The sequence below is a fragment of the Miniopterus schreibersii genome, assembly GCF_964146895.1.
Source record: "Miniopterus schreibersii genome assembly, chromosome: 2".
Classification (NCBI taxonomy): domain Eukaryota; kingdom Metazoa; phylum Chordata; class Mammalia; order Chiroptera; family Miniopteridae; genus Miniopterus; species Miniopterus schreibersii.
In genome coordinates, this window is record NC_138102.1 from 10,724,536 (window position 1) to 10,748,356 (window position 23,821).

Here is a 23,821-nt window from a genome sequence, read left to right on the forward strand (position 1 = left end):
TGCCGGGACTTTGGGAAACCTGGCCTGTGTTACTTAAAATCAGGCAGGATCGTTGTCCGCTTATTGCCTGGGTTTTAAAGCGGTGGCACGATCAGTGGGGTTGGCACGGGGCAGATCATTATGAATTTGGAAAGGTAGTTCACACGTGTGCTATTTTCAGGCCATTTCCCTCGCAGCTTTCTCCGTGTGCAATGTGGATTTTAAAAACAAACGGCATCCGCAGCGTGCTCCCCGAGGACCCCACGACGCTGGAATTCGTGTCCCTGGAAGCAGACACGGTCCGCGGTGTCACCGCCCGGGCTTTTACCATTGACAGCCATGTTGACTCGGCCACCGTGTCAGCGCCGAGCCTGACACTCCTGAGGCTGCAAAGTGCTTTTGTCTGTTCCTTTTTGTCTTTTAACAAAGGGGTTTCCCCTCTCCCCACGGAGCCCGCCTAGTGGCGACGCGTCCCTGCTGCGGATTGAGCACTCGGTCCCGGAGTCTCTTTCTCAGCTTGATTTGCGAGCTGGCCCGGTGGGTTTTGTGTGGGCCTCGGACCTTGCAGACCCCCCTCCGTGCTCACTCCCTGAGAGCGAGCATGAAGGGCGCGGGAGGGAACATGGCTGCAGCTTTTCCTGCCTGAGCGCCGCTGATCCTTTTAAATGACTGTACCAGGAGGATTTCGCAGTTGTACAGAAACGGATATTTCTTCCAACGTATTGATCAATTCTACGCTCGCCCCACCGGCTGGCTCAGAGGGGCACTATGATGCTACTTTACTGACGCTGCTGGTGCTGGGATCCTACAGCCTTTGTGTGGCTCCTTTGTTAGCCACGTTTACCGGGAACAGAAGTACGTCGATGGTTTCTGGTTTGATTCTTCTTTGTAAGCATGCTCTTAATTTTATTCAATAAATCGATGTAGCATCTTTTGATTGCTGTTTTTGAAGCTCGTCATGTATGTTAATTGCAGCATTTCTCGGACATGCTTTAAGTTGTCAGTGATTCTGTATAGAACTGACTGGTTGTATATTTTATGTGTTTCAGAGCTCAGTATAATTCAGCAGCATTGTCGATCGGTTGGCACATGAAATGACTATTATCAAAGATTATTGGATGGTCTTGTTTCTGATTAAATAGCTAGTAGTTTTTGTGTATGAAGCTTATAGTTGTACGAGTGTAGAAAAATACTTTCCTAGAATTAAAATGAAAACATCACATCTTTGGTTATTTTACTCATTATATCCAAAAATATTAAAGATGTGTGCCTTTTAAAGATTGCCTTAAAACAAGAGAAATCATTGTGAGCTGAGATTTTCCTATTTCTGATAGTGATGGATCATGTCAGGAAATAATCTTCTGGTTGGTGTCTTGGTTCTTACTGGGTTGAGCATTTGAACCCGTCTAAGGGGTGTTTTCTTGCTTTGTCTGCTCATTTCTTTGTGATGTGATAATGTTGGGAGCATCACTTCAGAACTCCTGAGATCACATCGAGCTGTTGCAAAATTAGCATCGGGTCCTCAGTACTTTGAGATCCTGTGGAAATAACATTACCAAGTCTTAAAGTGACTGAATCAAGATATATAAGACAGTGAATCTCTGTTATTTGGGGGATTTTAGCTGGTTTTTGGGTGTGTGTTTAAGCATAGAAAATTTTAAAGTTATGATACTAATTTTCCTTTTGGATATTAGCATGAAACATTGCACAGTCACTTCTAGGTCAAATGTGCTCTTTTGTAGAGAGGTTAAATGTTATAAGCTCTTCCAGAACCAGATAGCTGAAGTCCAGTTTTTAAGATCATTGGATAAGAATATATTAACGTTTTGCGGGTCTTGAACAGAGTGGAAGGTCTGAGGACATTGTGCCAATGTGGAAGGGAGTCTTTGGAGAGTGTATAGTTTCGCCACATTAGCAGATATGAAGTCCAAGGGCTTCCCTCTCCTTGCATTTTGGCCACAAAAACGTGTTTGTTTTTGAGAGACAGCTGGTGAGAGGAAACAGGAGAGATGCACACCAAAGCTGTTTCCTCTCTCTCAGAAACAGAACAGCAGGCTGACTGCAGAGATGGAACATCCTTCCCCTTGACCCTCGCGGCCAACCCTGGCATAGATGCTGTGATTCGTAGAAAAGGTTCATTCAGCTCTGACTCCTAGTTTCCCTGGGAACTCCTGGAGTTGGACAGGCCTTCACTCCCTTAGCCTCAGTATTCTCACCTGGTGGATGGGAGGGGAGGACTCGGCACTTGTATTTTCCTCATTACAGTAAGCTGGTGCCTCATCATCTGCAGGGAGGGGCTTGGAGTTGTTGAAGGGATGAAGCTGACAGAGGGAAGGATGAGTCTCATTTACCCTCAGTCTCTTCTTCATCACAGGATGGCGGGTGGGAGTTGGCTCGCCTGCCAACACTGGTCAGTTGGTAAGAATCACCTGGAGTAGAGTATTGACGGTTTTTCAGGCTGCTTCCAGGTTCAGAGCAAAAGTCTGTGTTTGACTAGTGATGTCTCGCAAGGGCGAGGAGGGGCTGACAGGCCACACATACCCTGGTCCTGTATTACAAACATGCTTAATGCTTGTGCATGTCTAAATGGGCTATTTAATAAGAAAATACTGTCATCCAGATTGCTATCAATTTTGCTTTTGTTCTTTTAATGTTTTTCCAGGGTATATATGAGACATTCTAGTTATTACAAGTTTACTGATTTTGCTTTTGGAATTTGAAAGCTTAGACTTCAGTAGCGATTTGATTTCAAGCCAGGTGAACAGATGATCTGGCGCAGTGGGGAGTGCTAAGCAGATCCACGAAAAATTCCAGAAATGAACAGAATGTTGGCTCTGTGTGTATATACATAATTTAATAAACAAAACAAGTGCTAATCTTAACTAGATGCTAAAACATAGCATGAAATGTTAGTTTGCAAATAAAAGTCTGGAGCAATGAGAAGCCCGCCTCTAGCAGGAAAGTCTTTGCTTCTGCTTGGGTTTCTCTGAGGATCGTTCTTCATTTTCTCTTTAGATTCAGTCATCTCTACCCCCCCCATCCCTCCCTCTCTCCTCTCTCCCTCTCTTCATCCCGCCCTCCCTTGTCACTTGAACTACATTTTGAGCATGAGGAAATGAAAACTAAGGATTCTGGAGAATCTGTTATTCTGGCATAATTGAGACAGCTAGGACAAGGATGGAAACCGAACGGGCAATTTTAAACTGTATGCTAGAGCTCGCTAAGACCTAGGTGAGCACATGTGGAATTTCATGTATTGATTCTACAGACCAACTGTTATTGAGTGGCCGGGGCCCCTGGAGAATTCTGAGCAGGGGTTTGGTCTCAGTGGGACTGAGCACCATAGTCAGTCAGTGGGGGCCCATGACAGCTGAGGTGCTATCTGTTTCCACACCTGATACTCAGTCCCACTTATTATACATGGGTGAAGTGATTCAGTACAGCCAGGTAGTGGCCACATCAGGACCAGAACTCGCTTATTAAAGATCCCACCGTTAATGGAAACTATTACGCTTCTCTTATATTGTATTGGAACTTTTGCCGCTGAAGAGTGTATGATTTGGATATAACAGTTGAGGACAAGAGAAAATTTAGGTATCATCTGATACTAACCAGCTGCCATGGTGGGAACTGAAATAGAGGGCAGGAGAAATGCTTAAATGACATCATGACTCATAGTGGCATCCTTCAAGTGTTTTTTACTAGAAAGCAATGGGTCAGCTCAGAGGAGAGTGTTGAGAGAATTGATGGTAAGATGTGTCAGTGTTGGTCATAAAAGTGTGTATAGCTCAGTACAGTTTGCCCCCCCCCAAGTGGTAAAGGGGGGAAGAGGGAATGTAGGAAATGTGTATAATAGTGATCACAGAGAGTGTGTGCTTGTGTGTATGTATAAATGTTACATATAAGTGTAAACATATGTGTATGTTTGTATCTGAGTCAGAAATTTTGCCCTTGAGATATGGATTTTTGACTCTCACGTGTTGACAAAGTTGATGATAGATCTGGTGCTGGATCGGTATAACAATATTGAACGTACAGAGTGGCGATGAGACAGTTTGTTTTCAGGAGGATACCTCCTGTTCTGTATGTGACAGAGAGCTAAGGGACAGGAATATTGTCCCTCATGAGAAATGTGTTTTGTGCTTTAGTGATAAATCCTTTTATTGCGTTCTTTGGAAACTAAAGGTCTTTGTGTTTAAACCTATAAAAACCTATATGATCCTATTAACCAATGTCGTCCCAATACATTTAATTTTTAAAAAGTAAGACTAAAATCTAGATAGTTGTAATGCATGCTTAAGACTCTAATAACACCATCTACTTCCTTTCTTGTATTTCGATTTAGAAAAGGCTGAAATGCTAATTGACACCCAATACCCATTTCCTGTGGAAATCTATAGAATATGCTCTGTGAAATTTTGGTTCTGTTGTTTTATGGTTATGAAGTTACTCTCCATCCATCCTTTAAGGAGTTATGTTGAATTTTCATGGTAGTACCGTCAGTATTCTCATTAGCTCCCTGTCAGCTTTGGGAAAACCAGGCCTCTAGGTTTTGGGGAAGGAGGGAGTTGGAAAGAAGGGTAGGAAGTTGACAGGAGCCTGTCAGTAGGAGGGAAGGCTCTGTGTCCGTTTGACCTAATGCTGCAGATGTCATCCGGGCACAGGGGGAATGCACAGATGGCTCATTGTAGAGAGACTTGACGTAGATCAGGGCAGAAAAACAGCATGTTTCTGCAGGGTTTGAATGTGACGTCTATAAGCACTGCTGTAGGGGCCGGGGTGGGTTAGCCTAGTGAAAAGCCTCTAGCTGTTTCAAATTTATGACATATCAGTAAACAAGGTAGACATTTGTGATCGTAAGCATTGCATATTAAAATAGAATTGGATGCTCAGAGTTGGGTGTCAAGGATTATTTGGAAACAGTAAAGGAAAAAAAAATCCCGTCTGGGTTGGTGAAGGGGAAGTTAAGCTTGGAAACCTTAAGTTAAGCGAATGAACCGCCAGACTTTCCCTCTGGCTCAGTGAGTATTCGGGGGTTTGGGGGCTGGGTGAAAAAGGTGAAGGGATTAAGAAGTACAAATTGACAGTTACAAAATAGTCATGGGGATGTAAAGTTCAACATAGGCAATATAGTCAGTAATGTTGTAATAACTGGGTATGGGGCCAGGTGGGTACTTGAATTACTAGGGAGGAATCACTTTGTAAATTATATAATTGTCTAACTACCGTGCGGTATACCTGCAACTAATGTAAAATAATACTGAATGTAAAAAAAGCACATACAAAAAGTCACACGATTTCAATTTGCCTCATTCCTGGTGACTTTCTCTAATTATTTGGTTAACGAGGTGTTTGCCGGTGTTCTCCGCTGTAAAGTTGCTATTTTTCCTTTGTAATTAGCGTATGTCTTGTAGAGTAATATTTTGCTATATTTAGAAATATTTGATATGTAAATATCATGTTTCTCATCAGAATTATCCGCCAGTATTGGCATCCACTGACATTGCCTGGTCTGAATGAAGTATTCCTATAGCGGCTGCCAAATGGCGATTTCCTAATTCCATTATTTCTTCTATATTTATCCGTTGGCATTTCCATTTCCAGTATTTTTAAGTATAGTATTTGCTCACTTAATCCCTCTCTTACTTTTACCCTGGTGTTTTCCCGTAGAAACAGTGTGGGTCCCTTTATATCAGCAGCAGGAGCCCGTTTGCCTGATGAACTGCCGTGGGCTCGGCTACACCACAGCCCAGGCAGAGTTGATCACCATCAGAGTTTCTCAAAGCCCTTTCTTTAGCATGTCTTTTGGTGTCTTTTCTTTTTTTCCATCTCCCCAGAGAGGATTCCTGTGTGAGAGAAAGAGGAGAGGCTTACATATAACGCAAAAGAAGGGTTTGTTCCTGAGCGGGCCGCCCCTTACGGGTTGGCCCGGGGCTTAGGCCCTTGGTTCCAGGTTAGGGCCGAGCAGAGGAGCAGAGCCAGGCCTCGGCCTTGAGGCTGCGAGGGCTGCTCGGTGCTGTCCCCGCGTCACTGACACCGGCCCGCGCTCTGCCCCGTCCTCGTGGAGACCGACGCTGCTCCTCGCCGCGCCCTGGCTGCTCTTGGCGTGCAGCACGCATGGCCGTGTGAATCATCTCCCAAACTTTATCTGGGGTGGAAACTGAGCTGATCGGTTTGCATAAACTGCACGAATCTTTCTGAAATTCTTCATATATGTTGCTAACTGCCTTCCCAGGGAGGTGTCAGTCTCTCGCAGCTGTGTGTCAGTTGCTCTGCATCATGTGTGTGTGCGTGTGTGTGTGCATGTGTGTGTGTGTCTGTGCAGGATCATGTGGTAACTTGAGATTAACCACCTAGAGAATGTTTATCAACACGTTTGCCTTTCTATTGAACTGAATAGAAAATAGATATAAATATTGGGAAAAGATTCTTCAGCACGCCAGCAGGTTCTCATCTGTCCAGGGTCTTCTATACATTTCTGGGGCATCAAACGAGCCCTCGCTGGGATGACATGAATCTGTGGTTTTCATGGATGACAAAGCCCCATAATCTGCACATACACCAGTAACTGAAAAGAAATGTCCGACTTTGATGCTGAGATAGCTTTCAGAGGATTAGACCTTCGTGATTCCACTGATAACTGCACAGGCCAGGGAACTCCAGCGTGCCTCGCTATTGAATTTGTAAGCTTTTGTATCACAGAGGCTTCACTTGAGTGGGAATCAATGCTTCCCATTTGTAACAGCTACATGTTTTAAGAGATTATCATCTTATATGCCTGGTTTAATCTGAATTAAATATGAAACTTGGAAAGGCAGTCTTTATGTCTCAAGTCTGTGATCATGTAAACTATTAAAAAGGATATTTCTTCTGATAGGCATAATACGTGATAATCCCCAATGAATAGCTCCTTTCTACTGTAGAGAGAAACTATTAGCACTGGGCATTTTCCCTGGCACATTGATTCCAAAGCATATAATTGACCCTTGACAGGTAAGGTTATCAGAATGGAAAATTAACTCCTGATTAAGTGAGAAAAGACGTGGAAAGTATGAATTATGATGTAGTTTTGTTTGGCAAAGCATTTAACCTTGGAGTAGAAATGGGGTATATGACAAAGTTGGAAAATGCCTGTCTCCAATTAGTAATCAATACCCCAATAACTGCAGTGGAAAAAGATGTAATTTAAGGGGTCAGTGTTGCAATTAAATATATAGACCGTGGTATGAACATGTATTTCCCAAAAATCAGAAACAAGGCTTTTCCAGGCCTTTCTAGGTGGTTAGTTATTATAATTAAGACTAACCTCGTGTTATGATGAGCATGCTGAGGAAGAGTCACAGTGTGTTGGGTTTTGGAGGGACAGCTTTGATGCTAAGAAGTGGTGTCCAAGCATCCAGTGACTTTGGGTGGATCATGTATAACCTCTTTAATAGTAAATATTTGGTGTAATTGAAATGACTGATCACTGAGGTTTTCCCCTGCTGTCATATTCTGTGTCTACAAATCACCTTGATTTTCTTCAGATTCTGCTTGCAAATGGCTATCTTTTGGATGATACAGAAGACACTGCCTCCACATACAGACATGTTCTTCTGAGTATTAAATTCTAAATAATTGTACTATGGCCTTGAGATAGGTTTTTTTTTTAAGCAACAAACAATGGAGAAAATTAAGTTGACCAACTTCATATCCTTTCATTTTTGTAAAATAGTAATTTAATTTTAACTATAGCACTTTACTAAACTCTAAAAAGTTTAGCATGTAGAGGTTTAGAAATCCCATTTTGCATTCTAAAATTTGAGTTTAAATAAAATTCAGATAACTTTAGTCCTGGTCCATCACCTACGTAATCACTTTATTAATGAGCTGCATCGTTTAACTACTCTTGACTATTTGGGACCCTTCTGTATCATTTAAAAATGATTCTCTGATGAGCATCTTTGCGATTATCAGTTTTAACGTTTGGGGAAGTTTCTTGTGATAGATTTTTAAAAGTAACATAAGTAAATCAAAACAGATACATGTTTGTAGTCTCTTCCCTCGGGCAACCAAATTGCTTTCCAAAAGCTTCGTGTCTGCTTATACTGTGATTGAGAACATAAACGAGTGCTGGCTTCACCGCGCCCTGGTCAGCCTTGGGTATTATGTTTTTAAATTGTTAGCTAATGTAACCATTGAAAATTTTGTATAGCACTGTTTTAGTTTAACCTTAAATCAATTATTGCAAAGACAATCCTGTTATCTCATAAGACAATGAAGAGAAGCTGAAAGAGAATGATGTTCAGAGGCCTTGAGTATTGGTTTAAATCTTGGTCCTGCGACATTCTGCTTTTGTTCTGACCTTGGGCTAGTTGCTAAGCCTCTCCAACTCTCAGATTTCTCACTTGGGAATATGGAAATATTTGGGGACTAATTTCTGGTATAGGAGTAATTCTGACCCCATAGAGTTGTTGTATAGATAGCTCTCAGGTGCTAGCTGTGTCTCCTGGCATGGGATGGTGATGATGGTAATCCTCGCCGTTGCTTTTAGGATTCTAGTGGCTTACTGTCAGAGTTTTTTTCCAGGAAGTTGAATTATTTTAAATCCTGAAAGCAAGCAGGAAAACCCACTGAAAGTCAAAACCATCCTCATGGGTCCTAGCTATTGTAATTTATTTAAAGATTATGATGCTATAAGATTCTAGCCAACATTGACTCTAAATAAAACTCGGCTTACTGTTTACAAGGAAGATATCACACATGCCACACGCTATTATTGCCTTGGTTCTACCACACATTAAGACTACTTGGGAAACCAAAGCACCAGAGTCATATTTATCCAGCCCCCTGATTATTTTACACAAGATCATCAGTTCAGGTGCCATGGTGTCTGCCCCGGAGAGCAGAAAATGCACTGCTCCTTCCAGATCCACTTGCTAAATAGAGCGCAGAAGGATGGGGTTGCTTTCTGCACCCCTCTTCCCAAGTGTTGGGAAATGGATACAGGCTGCAAACCTGCTCTGATGAGGTCCTGCTGGGGGCCCTGGGTTCCCTCTGGTGAGAGGAAAAGATGAGGCTGTCGTTCAGGGTTGGTTTATGATTATAACTCTCCTGTCATACTCGAGATGTTATTTTGATAATGTAATAAATTTGGTGTTTCAAATCAGTGAAGTATGGATTATTTAATAAATTCTTGTCAGGACAAAGGCTATTTTTTTTTTTTTTTTTGGGCAGGAGCTAGATGCCTACTTCGCATACTACATATAAATACAGGGTGGGGCAAAAATAGGTTTACAGTTGTTTGTATGGAAAATAATACACTAATTAATAAATAATAGTATAAGAATAAACTCTGTTTCAAATACATCTGTAAACCTACCTTTGCCCCACCCCCCTGTATATTCCAGATTGATTGAAGAATGGTAAGAGTACTAAGAAGACATACTTGGATAGAAAAGGCCTTTGCAGGAACAACTGTATAAAAGAAGAGATGAATAATTATGACGAAAGTTTTAATCTTCTCCTCTGTCAAAAACATTATAAACATGGTGATGGGTGTTAACTCTCACTAGACTTATTGTGATCATTTCACAGGACATACGAATGTCAAATCATTACGTTGTACATCTGAAACTAACGCAATGGTATATGTCAATTATGTCTCTATTAAAAACATCACGAACAACGTTAACAAGCAAACAACAAAATGGGACAATATACAGGACAGGTTTACTCCATAGAGGCTTCTTCAAGTCAGCAAGAGAAAGATGACTCCACAGTAGAAAAACAAATGGACCGACACAAAAGAAGAAATGTGGAGGGCTAAGGAACACATGAAAAAAGTTTGCAAAATGGTAATTAAAAAAACGTGCCATCAGTTCTTGTCTAGTTTAGGGAATGAGTGAGGTGGCGCATGCCTACTGCTAAGGGGAGTGTAAATTACAACACCTTTCTGAGGCGCTTTGGTGACGGGTCACAGAAGCCTTCCTCCCAGGAATGCCATTGATCAGAATTGATTCTAGGAAAATGATTGACTTATTTATCGCTTTTTAGAATTATTTAGAAGAGGGAAAAATTGGAAACAACCTGACTGGTATAAACAACAGATGCTGTTTAAATTACATTCATGGACATTTTAATATTTTTGAAGCCATTAAGTAACAATATAGAGGATTATTTAATGCCATGGAAGATAAGTGAAGCTTTTAGTTTAGTAAGTTTTTTAAGCTTATATTAAGTTTAGAAACTGGTTACAGACCACTGCGATGCACATGTAATTTAACTTTTATTTTCTAAAAATTCTACAATGAACGTGTTTTTTTTTAATATTTGTTTTTAAAGCAAACATTGTACATGGATAAAACATTACTGCTCTTGTTTTGGGAGACCAAAAAAATAAAAGGCACTGGCACCGATCTTGGAGAACTTACAGTCTTATGGGTGGGGGTTGAAATTTTTTTGAAATGTTTTATGTGAATTTTTTTATCATTATTTACATTATAGGCATCTTCCTCCTACCAAGGAATAGGACATTATGGGGAAAAAAAATTGGACCCTGAGTTGAACTTTCTACAATTGGAATAGGGATTAGAACATAAGACCATAAAGATTAAAAATCATAAAAATGAAGGAAGTGTGGTTATTAGTGTCTGTTATGGAAAGTAAGGAGATAAATGCTAAGATTGGTACTCTGGTTAGAGCTCTAGGGAAGGTGGGGTAGACAGAGAGGCTCGAATCTCTGGTTCGACTATCAATTTTCTCCAGATTCTTCAAGGCCATTGATAACAACAAACAAATCAGACCACGTTTGGATGCACTTCCCAGCGCCTAAGCACCTTGCACAGCACAGGCTAGAATCATAGCGTCATTGTCTTCTACAGTCAAGTCTCTGATTAGATGCAGGGACTCCTGCGTGCGCAGGGACACACACGCACAAACACACACACGCACACACCACACACACACACACACACACACACACACACCCGCTCAGACTGCAGTGGAGTCTGTGATTCTCGTTTGAATATACTCTGCTATCACAACATATTGACCTGCCAAATACTTACATCATCCCTAGAATATATCCTTTTGTTTTTTAAGCCTTACTGAAGACATATACAATTTTTTCATTGTTTTTCTTTATTTGTGTCATTAATAGAAACTCAGCATATTTCATAGGCTTAAGCTTTTTTAAAAGTTTATTTTTCTGCCTCTGATGCTTGTTAAAAATACAGTAATGGGGAAATACAGAAACATATGGCAAAGAAATTAAAAATCACGCCTACTCCAGCTTCCAGAGCATTGCGGACATTTTTGTATATTTCCTTCAATATTCTTTATTCTTTTTGTTTAAAGTTGAGATCCTACTATACATACACTTTTAAATCATGGTTTTGGTTTGCACTTGACACCCTAACACAAGCTTTGGTGAACTGCATAAAACTCTTCTTATTCCTAATTTTTATAGCAGTAATTATATTGTTTTATCTTAGGTACCAAAAGTTCCTTAGATTTTTTTTCCCCTTTCTGTCCTTGGTGATACTTATTAGATTCTCTTAAGTCAAATTAAGACTTTGTATAATAATGAAGATGGGCACTCTCTTCTCTTTAGGTACTTCTCATATATTTAGTATAATTTCAAACTACGGATAGGACACAAGTGATAACAGCCGATCAATAAGTAATCAAAGAACATTTTCGAGCCAGTTTTAAAATCTATGCTTCCCCACTGCCCCAAAGTATGTATAGTTACAAATTGTTGTGACTCTACAATAACTGTACTTATTCAGTTATTTAAATGAGTGAATAGATATAAAGTGTTTGGGTGAGTGCCCGGCACATGGTAGATTGTCTTACATAAGAGTTGTCTGTTGATGTTAATAGGTTGTCAGGGCTGCCACTTTGTTTTTGCTCACTTGTGCTGAATTGCCACCAGGGGGCAGACTAAGTTTGGGAAAGGACTGAAACCTAGTTTGAGCTGTCCTTCGGCTTTATCTAGTACACCTGACGTGTGTGCATGTACTTCGCTGTATAAACAAGAACTATTCCTTCTGACTTTTAGCTTTTTCTTTTCACTGGCACTGCTCCTCTTTATAATTATTACAACATTATTTACTATATTCCCTGTGTTGTACTTTACATCCCATGACTGTTCTGTAACTACCAGTTTGTACTTCTTAATCCCTTCACCTTTTCCACCCATCCTCCCAAACCCCCTCCCATCTGGCAGCTGTCAGAATGTTCTCTGTACCTATGAGTCTGTCTGTGTTCTGCTTGTTCATTTATTCTTTAAATTCTACATAGAAGTGAAATCTTTTGGCATGTGTCTGTCTCTGTCTGACTTATTTCACTCAACACAATACCCTCTAGGTCGCCCATGTTGCTGCACATGGCAAGATTTTATTTTTTATGGCTGAGTGATATTCCATTGAATCTATGCATCATTTCTTCTTTATCCCCTCATCTATTGATGGACACTTAAGTTACTTCCATATCTTGAATATTGTAAATAATGCTGCAGTGAACATATAGATGCATATGTCTTTTTAATTTAGTGTTTTGGGTTTCATCAGATAAGTACTCAGAAGTGGAATTGCTGTGTCCTTCTTTGTCTCTTATTATAGCCTTTGTTTTAAAGTCTATTTTGTCTGGTATAAGTATTGCTACCCCAGCTTTTTGTTGTTATTTGTTTCCATTTTTATGAAATATCTTTTTCCATCCTCTTACTTTCAGTCTCTGTGTGTGTTTCTATCTGAAGTGAGTTTCTTGTAGACAGAATATGTAAGGATCTTGTTCTGTTATCCATTCAACCACCACATGTCCTTTGATTGGAACATTTAACCCATTTGCATTACAAGTAATTTTTATAGATACATATTTATTGCCATTTTATTCATATTTTTATCATTTTTTCTTCTTAAAGAAGACCCTTTAACATTTCTTGTAATACTAGTTTGGTGGTGACGAACTGTAGCTTTTTCTTGTCTAGGAAGCTCTTTATTCTTCCATTATAAATAATAGCTTTGTTAGGTAGAGTAATCTGGGTTGTAGGTTCTTGCTTTTCATCACTTTGAATATTTCTTGCCAGTCCCTTTTGACCTGCAAAGTTTCTGTTGAGAAGTCAGCTGACAGTCGTATGAGTGCTCCCTTGTAGGTAACTAACTGATTTTCTCTTGCTGCTTTTAAGATTCTCTCTTTGTCTTTAACCTTTGTCTTTTTAATTATGATGTGTTTTGGTGTGGGCCTCTTTGAGTTCATCTTGTTTGGGACTCTCTGTACTACCTGGACTTGTATGTCTGTTTCCTTCACTGGTTTAGGGAAGTTTTCCATAGTTATTTTTTCAAACAGGTTTTCAATTCATTCCTCTTTCTCTTCTCCTTCTGTCATCCCCATGATGTGAATATTGGTACCCAAAGGCTTCTTAAATGATCTTTATTTTTTTGGATTCCTTTTTTTTTTTTGCTGTTCTGATTGCATGTTTTCCTTTTCCTTATCTTCCAGATTGCTGATTTGATTGTCTGCTTTATCTACTCTACTCTTGATTCCAAGTAATCTATTTTTATTTTCAATTAGTATGTCCTTTATTTATGACTGGTTGTTTTGAATTCTGTATCTATCTGGTGGATTGCTTGTCTCCATTTTATTTAGTTGTTTTTCTGGAGTTTTGTTCTGTTCTTTCATTTGGGACATGTTTGTCTCCATCTTTTGGCTGCCTCCCTGTATTTGTTTCTATGTATTATGTAGAACTGCTACAACTCCTGGTCTTGTTAGAGTGGCCCTGTGTAGTAGGTGTCTTGCAGGGCCCCGTGGCACAGTCTTTCTAGTCACTGAGCTGGGTGCACCAGGTGCCCTCCCCCCACCCCTGCAGGCTGTGTACATCTTCCTGTTGTAGTAGAGCCTTGATTGCTGTTGGCATGTCAATGGGAGGAATTTACCCCTAGGCTGATTGGTTGCAAGGATCACAGTGGAGGATCTGCTGTGTATGGGGCCAATCCCACAAAGCAGGTTTAGTTTCAGCAGGGCTCTTGTGCCTTCTGAGTTCACCCCTTGAGTGTGTCACTTGTGGAGGTGGTTGGATGGTGCTTCAGCTTGGTCTAGAGCTGTCCACCTGGTGTGCTGGCTCTGGGGTCTCCAGGGAAGTGCAGGCCAAGGTAAACCACTGCTTGTGCTCTGACCAGGACCACGTGGCATGCGCTGCAAAATGATCTGCAGATGACTGTTACTTGTTTTGGGCTTGGAAGTACCTGGGAGAGGCCAAGCTATGAACCTAGCCAGCTGCTGCTAGTGCCGTACCTGGGGCCACTTAGCAAGAGCTATGAGACATGCCAAAGCCAGATGCTGCTTGTTTGAGAGATTTTAGGAAAGTTTGTAGTGTGAGTCAAGATAAGCCATTTGTATGGAAAAGTCACTGAAAATAGCTTGGGTGGGCCCACAAGTTGGTTGCGGCAGGGTCAAAGGGAATCACCAAGGTGGGGCAAACAGTGATACCCAGGTTGATGGAGACTCAGATATGGTACCTGCCTGCCAGCTCTGTGGGGGTTGGGCTCAGCAAAGGAACAATGGCATCTGCCTGCACTTCTCTCTGGGAGAAAGCTGCCCCTCCAACCTTCACCTTGATGCCAGACAATCCAGTTCCTTCTTGTATGTCCATGGCTCCTTTGGAGCTGCTACCCCAATCCTGGAGCTCAGAGGGAGTAAGACCAAGTAAATCCATACATGGGCCCTTTAAGAGGAACATCTGGGACTCCAGAAGCTCTCTGTCTCACTCAGCCATAATCCCTGCTGGTTTTCACAGCCAGAATCTGTGGGGACTTCTATTCTTGGCACTGGAACCCTGGATTGGGGGGCCTGGTTTGGGGCTGGGACCCCTTGCTTCTGGGGGAGGGGGGACCTCTACAGTGGAGATATCCCTTCTGATTTTTATCCCCCACATGTTGATGTGGGACCAGACTGTTCTGTCTCTCCATCCCTCCTACCAGCCTCGATGTGGCTTTTTCTTTATACCCTTAGTTATAGGACTTCTGTTTAGCTAGATTTCAGGCAGTTCTGAATGATGGTGCTTCTGTAGTTTAGTTGTCATTTTGATGTGGTTGTGGGAGGTCCTGAGTATTGCATTTACCTATGCTGCCACCTTGACTGGAAGTCTTCTTCTCTTTATTCTTGCAGTTCCTTGCTCTGCTGTTAAAAAGGTCATTAGCAACATTTACTTTTATTCATTTTTTGGGGGGGAGCGGTAAGGGGGAGAGAGAGAGATCTATTTGTTGCTGCACTTACTGATGCATTCATTGGTTGTTTCTCGAATTTGCCCTGACTGGAGAACCCACAACCTTGGCATATCAGGATGATGGTCTAACCAACTGAGCTGCATGGCAGGGCCAGCAATGTTTACTTTTACTATATGTGGTAGCTTAGTGTGGTGCAAGCAAAAATTTTAATAAATATGGGGAATGGATGGCAAGTAGCTAATTTTTTTATTTGAGTAGTCTAGGCTAAAGGATTTCCTTTTTAACCAGGGTAATTTAGAGTTTACTATTACTTGATAACCCTCCCTCCACCTCAACAACCACAACAAAAAGACAATCCTATATGAGGTGGTGTCAGGTCTATTTTTAATAATATTAATATTTAACTTTTTCTTCTATTTACAATTCCAATGCTAATTGGCATCTTAAGTGTTTACAAGTTTATTGGGGGATTGGAGGAGAGGTGGTTATAGCATACTATTAATATGCAGAATCTGGAAAAAAAGGTTGGTGTTTTTTAATGACAATAAACTGAGATAAAATGTAAGAGCAACACCTAAATGTAGCTTTTTTGACTTTACTTCCATGGTTATTTGTATTTCAGTTGCCTTGGGTGTAATGTGTTCCCAAGATCCATTGTCTGTGTAGGAACAAGTTGTGTCTTTCCCACAGCGAACCCTTGATGAGTTATTGGTCTGTCTCTTTTTGTCTGCAGCCTCTAAAGTGACAGGCTGGGGGCTGAGTGGAGAGAGAGGAGAAATTATTCAGAATTTCCTTTCCTGCCTGTCTACTTCCCTCGTCACACCCTAAGTGCTCCATAGAATTTCTAAAAGAGTGAGTGCTCTCTGCAATTTTAATAGCAATTAATAGGATTACTTATAGTTAACAAGTTCTACATTTATTTCTAATACTGTCTTTTTTTTTTTTTTTTTCAATCCTCACCCGAGGACATTTTTTCCATTGCTTTTCAGAGAGAGTGGAAGGGAGGGAGGGGGAGAGAGAGAGAAACATCGATGTGAAACAGACACATCTATTGGTTGCCTCCTGCGCACGCCCTGGATGGGGGCCGGGGATGGAGCCTGCAACCGAGGTATGTGCCCTTGACCAGAATCGAACCTGAGACCCTTCAGTCTGTGGGCTGACACTCTAACCACTGAGCAAACCCAGCTAGGGCTGTCTTCTTCTTTTTTAAGGAAATCTTGGGAGCAAGCATAGATTATTTTTGACACATTGTTTTCTTGTACTTTCTTAGATTAAAAAAAGTTAGGATTTTGGGCCTTTCCAGGTTTAATAATGCTTGCTTTACGGAGGTAAGCAGATTGCCGGTGTAATTTTTTTATGTTCATACCTTTATCTTTAGACTTACCTTATTTTTTGCCATCATATTTTAATGTACTTTCATAAGCCACTCTACTACAATAAACATTAAATAGATCCCAGTAAAAAAACACATATAACCACACCCCTCCCTGTGTTTCTAGTCTCAGCACATCACCACGAGAGGCTACATGAATTTCTATAAATGCAATTAGTCAAGCAATAAGTGTAGCCCTTAGAATGCTGCCTGTCTGATTGACTAATTTTTATTCCTCTGAAACTATTATATTACGCCTGCTGGAGAAATTGCATTAACCTTTTATTGTTGGTTATTAATGAGGTCCTAAGAACATGAATGTGAAAGTTGAAACTTTAACTTTCTATCAGTCCATCATTACTATAATAGAAATTTTCTTAAAAACTATAACAGGGAACACTTATTGCTCGAAGCCATTTTAAAAAATTTTATTCAGGGTGTCAGGTTTATAGATAGGTTTACATCTAAATAATCTGAAAAAATTCCCAGTTTTATTAGTGCGAATGGAATTAAAGGGTTTAAAAACCAGAACACAGATTACTTTAATGAAATCTTAATTTTTTCCCGATTACTAAAATAAACAGGAGGCACTGTAAGTAGTTAATTTCCCGTAACAGCCTTCCAAGTAGTTAGAATCTGCGACATTATTGGTGGTTATATAAAGCTCCTAAGACCACCCACTTCCTCCTCCCCTTTGCCATCTCCGATGAGAACCATAACAACCCCCCGTAAGCATGGGCAGTGTGATGTAATTCGCAGGCTGCCTCCTGCTGGATCTGCCAAGAGGAGATTTTATTCAGAGGAAGAGCATTGTTTTGGCAACATCTGGGAGAGCAGAGGGAAGCCAGAAACGCTTGGACGGCCCTGGGTTTTTGTGTGTGTGTGTGTGTGTGTGCTGGAATGACATTTGCTCTGTAGGCATGTTTTCTCTCGCTGTATTTCTTGGCCTGGACGAGTGCTGAGTTTAAAAAGACAGTATGTGACAGCCCATGGCAGTTGATTCTTGTGTGAAATCTTCCCGCCTGCTCTGAAGACATGCTGTTGTCTCCCAAATTCTCCCTGTCCACCATTCACGTGCGTCTTACTGCCAAAGGACTGCTTCGAAACCTTCGCCTCCCTTCGGGGTTTAGGAGAAGCTCGGTGATCTTCCATACAGGTCTGTCTTGCATTGATCTCTGGTTAGTGCTGCATGGGGGGGGGGGGGGGCATGCTGATGAACGTGCAGATGTTTGCAGACATTTTTCTAACGTGATAGATAAGTTAGATAAGTGGGGAAAGAAAGCTCTATGAGAGGACAAGGCTTAATTTGTAAAATATAAGCCGTTTTCTGTTGTTTCAACACACAAGTGTACAGTACTGTTGCTGTTTGCAAGCAGATGTGTGCGCGGTTTGTTTACAGAAAGCAGAATTGTTGCCTTGGGGCTCCCCAGCTTTTTTCTCCGACGCCAACCAAATCTGTGAAAATCAGCACCTGTCAACTTGCGTTTTACTTCCAATGATTTTGGAGAGAGGACATAGGGAAATGGAGAAGAACGTTTTTCTTTTCCTTAAAGTATGAGATGAGATGAGAGGGTTTCTGTCGTTTTTCATGATGTAATTTCTCACTGAGATTATGATGTTCGTTTAATATACCACAAGATTCCATATTCTAAATGTTTCTGAAATGAAGCATCCTGATGATTGTGGAGAGGGAGGTAACAAGTGAACCACAAATTAAGTCTTCCTAGTTCCTAGTTAAACGGTGTGCCGTTGCGGAGACTGCCTCTGAGGTCTGTGCTCGCATCTGCCTTTGCTTTTCTGTGCCTAAGATAGAAGTCAGTGCAGTGTGTATTTTAGGCATCTGTGAACCTGTGCGTCACCCTGAGGATCCTGTAGGCTCATATCTCGGCCTCTTGTGCTAGATGATAATTGCAACTGTGGTGAATTAAGTTGATTTTATGCTGTGAAAACTAGAGTGCTGTTACATTTGGTTTCGGCTGATTAGGGTTGGCCGTAATTGGATTGTGTGGGGATGTAAACAAAAGATATTTCCTCGTTTCATGGGCACGGCAGCCCTTGTTCGTCTTGTTTTTCCTCTCGGTCCCTGGGGATTTTTTTCAGCTGACTTTTCTTAGTTTTCCCAGAGGCATCTCCCTCCTCTGTGGGATAATTCTCATTTTTCCAGCGCCTCTTCCTCATGTTTCATAACTCCCCTTGGCCCGGCACTTGAGTCAGCCGGCCTCTCCCTCCCCATCTGAGCCGACAGCTAAAGGTAAATGAGGTGAGCCAGGAGGTGAGCAGTGGCTCTGTCCCCAGCCTGAACGTCACTGTCACTGTTTCAACCTTAGAAGACAGACAGGTGAAAAAATAAGAAAAGGGTACCCTGTATTTATAATAATTTGTGTGATCTCAAGTAGCTCCAAAAGCTTTCAGTTTTAACTTAAAAAGAATAATCCATATGCCAAGTTAAAAGGAAAATCAAACAGTACAGAAGGTCACTCAGCTGCAAGCGGGCCTTTTTTCCGCCCCAGCCCCTGCCCTCTCCAGGAGGCAGCCACTCTCCAGGGCACGTTGGAGTGGGTCGCGTTCCCACCACGTGTAAGCCTCTGTGGGTCTTTGATATCTTTCTTCATTATACAGAAATGGTAGCATACTCTGTATACTCTTATGCAGCTTGCTTTTTGAAGTTAATATGTCTTAGATGTTCACAGTAACACATATTTAGCCCACTCATTCTTTTTTAAAAAAATATATTTTTATTGATTTTAGAGAGAGAGGGAGGGAGAGGGAGAGATAGAAACATAGATGTGAGAGAATCAACATTGATCGGCTGCCTCCTGCATCAAACCTGTGCGTCACTCTGAGGATCCTGTAGACTCATATCTCGGCCTCTTGTTCTCAATCCCTCCTGGGGATCGAGTCCACAACCCCGGGCATGTGCCCTGATCGGGAATCAAACCAGTGACCTCAATGCTCAACCACTGAGCCACACCAGTGGGGCTCGCTCATTCTTTTTAATGGCCATGTAACATCCCATTGTCGGGCGAGCCATGATTTATTTAATTTAACCAGCCTTCTATTAGTGAACATTTTAGGTTGTATTTTCTGTGAAGCAGATCACTTTCCAGGGCAGCATAAGCAAAAGAGACAAGGCTTTTATTACCAGAGTTTAACTAACAGGGCTATTTTAGCTACATTTTATTTTCTGAATTTATATAAACATATTTTGAAACATTCATGTGATTGCAGTCATAATTTTCAGAGCTAGAGTGCACCGAGAGGGGATCCGGCTGATCTTATTTTACACCAAGAAGTCTGAGGCCCAGAGAAGTGAGCTAACTTGCCCGAAGGCACACAGTATGGCCAAGATGGGACTAAAACCTGATACCTGTTTAGAACTTCTGGCTGATAGATTTTCCCGGCTGTGAATTTTGCTATAATTCTGCTAGATTCAGTGAATAGTAGTGATGAAAAAAAGAGCTTTGTGCGTGGAGAGTATTTTAAAATTATGTCAAGTATGTAATTCTGTTCACCCCCAGTAAGGGTCTTTTGTGAGCTTATCCGTATTACGTAACTTTAAGATCTGAGGAATCGTCCAGTAGGATGGACAGTGAAGACACTGCATCGCTTCCTGTCCGTGTGACAATAGGCAGGAGCTCCTGTTCCTCTTCGCCCTAAAGGGAGTCGTGTTGGTTGCCGTGGTGTTGACCTGGATTCCAGGAGTCCGGGGTTGTAGCCTTGGTTCTGCTAGACACCAAGTTGGTGACGTTGATCAGGGACCCGGTGAGATGCTTTCCGGGGTCTTTAACCTGAGCTTCTGTACATGTTCTGTCTACAGAGGATTAAAGAAAAGCAGGAGGGAGGGATGTGCACACGTATATATTGAGGGAGGGCGGGAGAACTGTTATCAACGGAAAACACTTTCATTTACTTATAGCTGCAGTTTGTTAAGACAACTGAGAAGGAGCTTCTCTGTCTCACCTGAGAAGCAGCTCTGACGCCGCTCGGTGGCTCAGCAAGGCCAGGGTCAACATCTCCGCTGTTTTCTTAGCACTTAGCGCTGTTGCCTCGTGATCTCACAATGACTCCTCCCAGCAGGCAAAAAAAGAAACAGGGAAGGGGTGGTGCCCGGTCACTAAAGCCTACATCTCACTGGCCAGGTCTCAGTCACATGGCGCTCTCTACCCACCAGGGACTCTGGGATATTGAGTGTTTGACTCCTCCAGTCTCTGTAGTGCATGCAGGTATAAGAGGGGCGAGAGCCCTGCCGCAGCTTCTGCCACAGAGACGGCAGAACAGTGATTTCTCAAAAGTGATATTAGCTACTTAGACGTAAGGGGAGTACATCCTTTAACAGGCCGAATCTGGCAGTAGCCCTGGTGGTGGTTCTCTCTTTTACGACATGAGAGGTTTTTGGCAATGATTTCTTGCTTTGTAATTATGTCAGTTAAATTATTTCAAGTCATTTTGTTGTTTGAAGATAGACATTAACATTTGATTTTGATCTCTTGAATTCATTTTCAGTTATAAAATAATACACTGAGAGAGAATGTTCCTAACTTTAGATGTGGCTTTTATATACTTAAAATGAGTTAACAAAAGATTGATGTTTTATTAGTAGTGTATTTATTGGGTACCCTATTCATGCATTGTTAGGTTTTATACAAATTTAAACCAATAATTGACAACACAAATAATTATTTTTTAAATGTCTTGGTAAAATACAGGTTACTGTGGGATCACCATTCATAGATTCAACTAGAAGGTGTGTGTTAACAGTGTGTGTTAGGAGCAATGTTCAGGACAGCAGAAAATAAAGAGCCGATTGCTCCTCAGGAAAATGACACGGTAGAGCAGTAAATTTGGAAAGTGCTATGGAGCAGCAGATTTAGAATAGATGCTCTTTGGAGAATAAAGAGCAGTGCTAGAGCATGTCATAGCACCTTCCTCACCCTGACCCACACCTTCCCCTCGCTCTGCCCTCACATTCTCGAGTGCTAATCCACTCCTCCTGGTGTCATTTCCTAGCTGGAAACTTGTGACTCACCCTGGATTCCTTGGTCCAGCTGGTCACTAATCCTCCTGTTCTGCCTCATAAACACATCCATGTTTCCTTACTGCCACTGACCCATGAGTTTCTCTTGCTGGGCCTGCCTCCTGACCTTGGCCCCTCACATCTCCTCCCACAGCGCCTCCTGTCTCCTGCTCAGCACTGTTCTGTGCCTCCGACAAGATAAACCCCTGAATGGCACACACGCTCACGCCCCCATTTATGCTTCCAGCCAGCCATGTCATCTTGCTGTAACTTCAGGGGTGCTGACTTTGTTTTCCGCGCTGGCTTCTAGGGCCTCCTATACCTTCCCTCTGCCTTTGCATTTGCTGGTCTTTTCTGCTTCTCTGTCTACCAAGTGTACAAATGTACATCCTGTCTATAGAACCCTTTCTTGACAACCCCTGATCTAGGTGTTTCTTCATCTGAACTCTCCCCACCCTGTGTATGAATTCTCTTATCTAATTATCAAATCATATGGCCATTGTTGATAGCATATTTCTGTCTCTGCTACAGACAAGTTCTTTAAAAGAAAGGACCAATTTGTTAAGGAAGACATCTGGTAGACATTTACTGGATGAACAGTAGTCATTTGGGTGATCAGTTCCTAACTGGATACTCCCTCTTACTAGAATACACATTGCCCATTAATTTGCATTTCAATGCTTTGTTTTTGTGGAATATCCCAGGGTGGACACCCATCATCTAATGCTGAGGAAACACTGACTGAAAGAACTTGTGCAGAGATAGCTGTTTCTATTAAGGCTTTTAGATACATAGGTTCAGATCAGGGCAGAAGAAGGGAATCTGTCTTCTGTACAGGGTGCAGGTAGAAATTTAGAGAACCCTCACCAGCCCATTAGTTCGTAACCTACGTTTTGTTAACCCACAAACATTAGTTTTCAATGCAGTATCTAGTAGAAAGCACAAACCACCTAATGACTCACCTACATTCATATGGGTAGATCTGTGAGAGTCAAACAGGAAGAAATTAATACTTGGGAAAATCAATTCAGCAGAGATCCTCGGTGTCTTCATGCATCCCTGTGCACTGCCAACCTTTTCTCCATGCCTCCCCTGTCCCCCAGAACCCCAGGGCGGGTCCACCCGACCACAGCAAAACCATCATGGTAGATTTTGATAAATAGTTGGTGAGTGAATGAGTAGGTCAACTAGTATACAAAACACTAGGCAACATTATTTCTGTATTCTGTGTTCAGTTTTGTGTTCCATGGAAGCCAAGGCACTTTCCTGGTAGGTCTTCTCTCTAAGTTGATTTTAATATTTAGAAATCCAGCAGATTCAGTAAATGGCTTGTTTGGCCTCAGCAGCTAGTATGTGATGATGGTCAGTCGATGTCTCTCAAATATGGCATTTAGCCTTGAGATGGGGATCTATAAGCTTATGTGACTTGAGCCTGAAAAAAATGGATCTATTTCTCATTGTCTACTACTTTTAAGAAGATGATAAATAAGATCATTAGGCTAGTTTTAAATTTGATTAAATTGAGGTTTCTGAGTGGAAAGAACCAAAATAGCAAACAGTGTTATCCAGCTATTTTTCAAGTAAGCCAATGTCTTTGATCCAGGACTTTTGTTTTCCTGATGGAGGTTTCAGTTTCATTAGAATGAATCCTGGGAAGGTCGGGTCAGACGCGATAGCAGTAGTTACCTTGTTGAGAGACATCTGAATCTATGTAGAAGTTAACATTTCATTTAAGGGTTTCTGATTAATTCTTTGAAATCAGACCATATCCTGTTAATAGGTATAATAAACAAAATATATTATGCCTTTAAATACAGTTGCGTTATCAAAGTGGTACTGTGTTAAGAAATGGAATGTAAGGGCAGAGTTTGGTTCACATGATGCTCATTTCCTATAAACAATGAATCCTATAGGATTTAAGGGAAACTGTTGTGTTTTAAAAGTATTATGAAATATCCTGCTTTTGAGCACTGGGGCTTTGAGCATCACTGGAGATTTTTGCAGCATCTCGGATCTTCATTTGAGCCAGGAGTGAGGAGCATGGGAAGGATGCTGAAATTGGGTCATCTGTTACCATGCGGTCCCATTTTGTCCATAGGGAGCTCAGGATATGGAGCAGCATATTGAGGTCACAACTTGCTTTCCCAGCTCTAGGTAGAGCACAGCCTGTTAGCTTATTGGCTCTTTTGTTAACATTTGAAGACATGCCCTCTTAGAAGAAGAATATGCCGATGTTTTCTTTTCTCCTTA

The 23,821-nt window shown here is 41.5% G+C and overlaps 1 protein-coding gene across 3 annotated transcripts in view; it reads left to right on the forward strand.

Moving 5' to 3' along the window:
• Nucleotides 1-23,821, forward strand: part of MTUS1 (microtubule associated scaffold protein 1) — a 118,606-nt gene that overhangs the window by 58,290 nt on the left and 36,495 nt on the right. Inside the window, exon 1 of one of the 3 annotated variants that reach the window (XM_081130162.1) lies at nt 17,263-17,713. The exons of the other annotated variants lie outside the window; for them this stretch is intronic. Coding sequence (XP_080986288.1) covers nt 17,593-17,713 — 121 coding nt within the window. The 5' untranslated portion in view covers nt 17,263-17,592. Of the gene's footprint in view, nt 1-17,262; nt 17,714-23,821 lie in introns of those variants that run through there. 3 annotated transcript variants of the gene reach the window in all.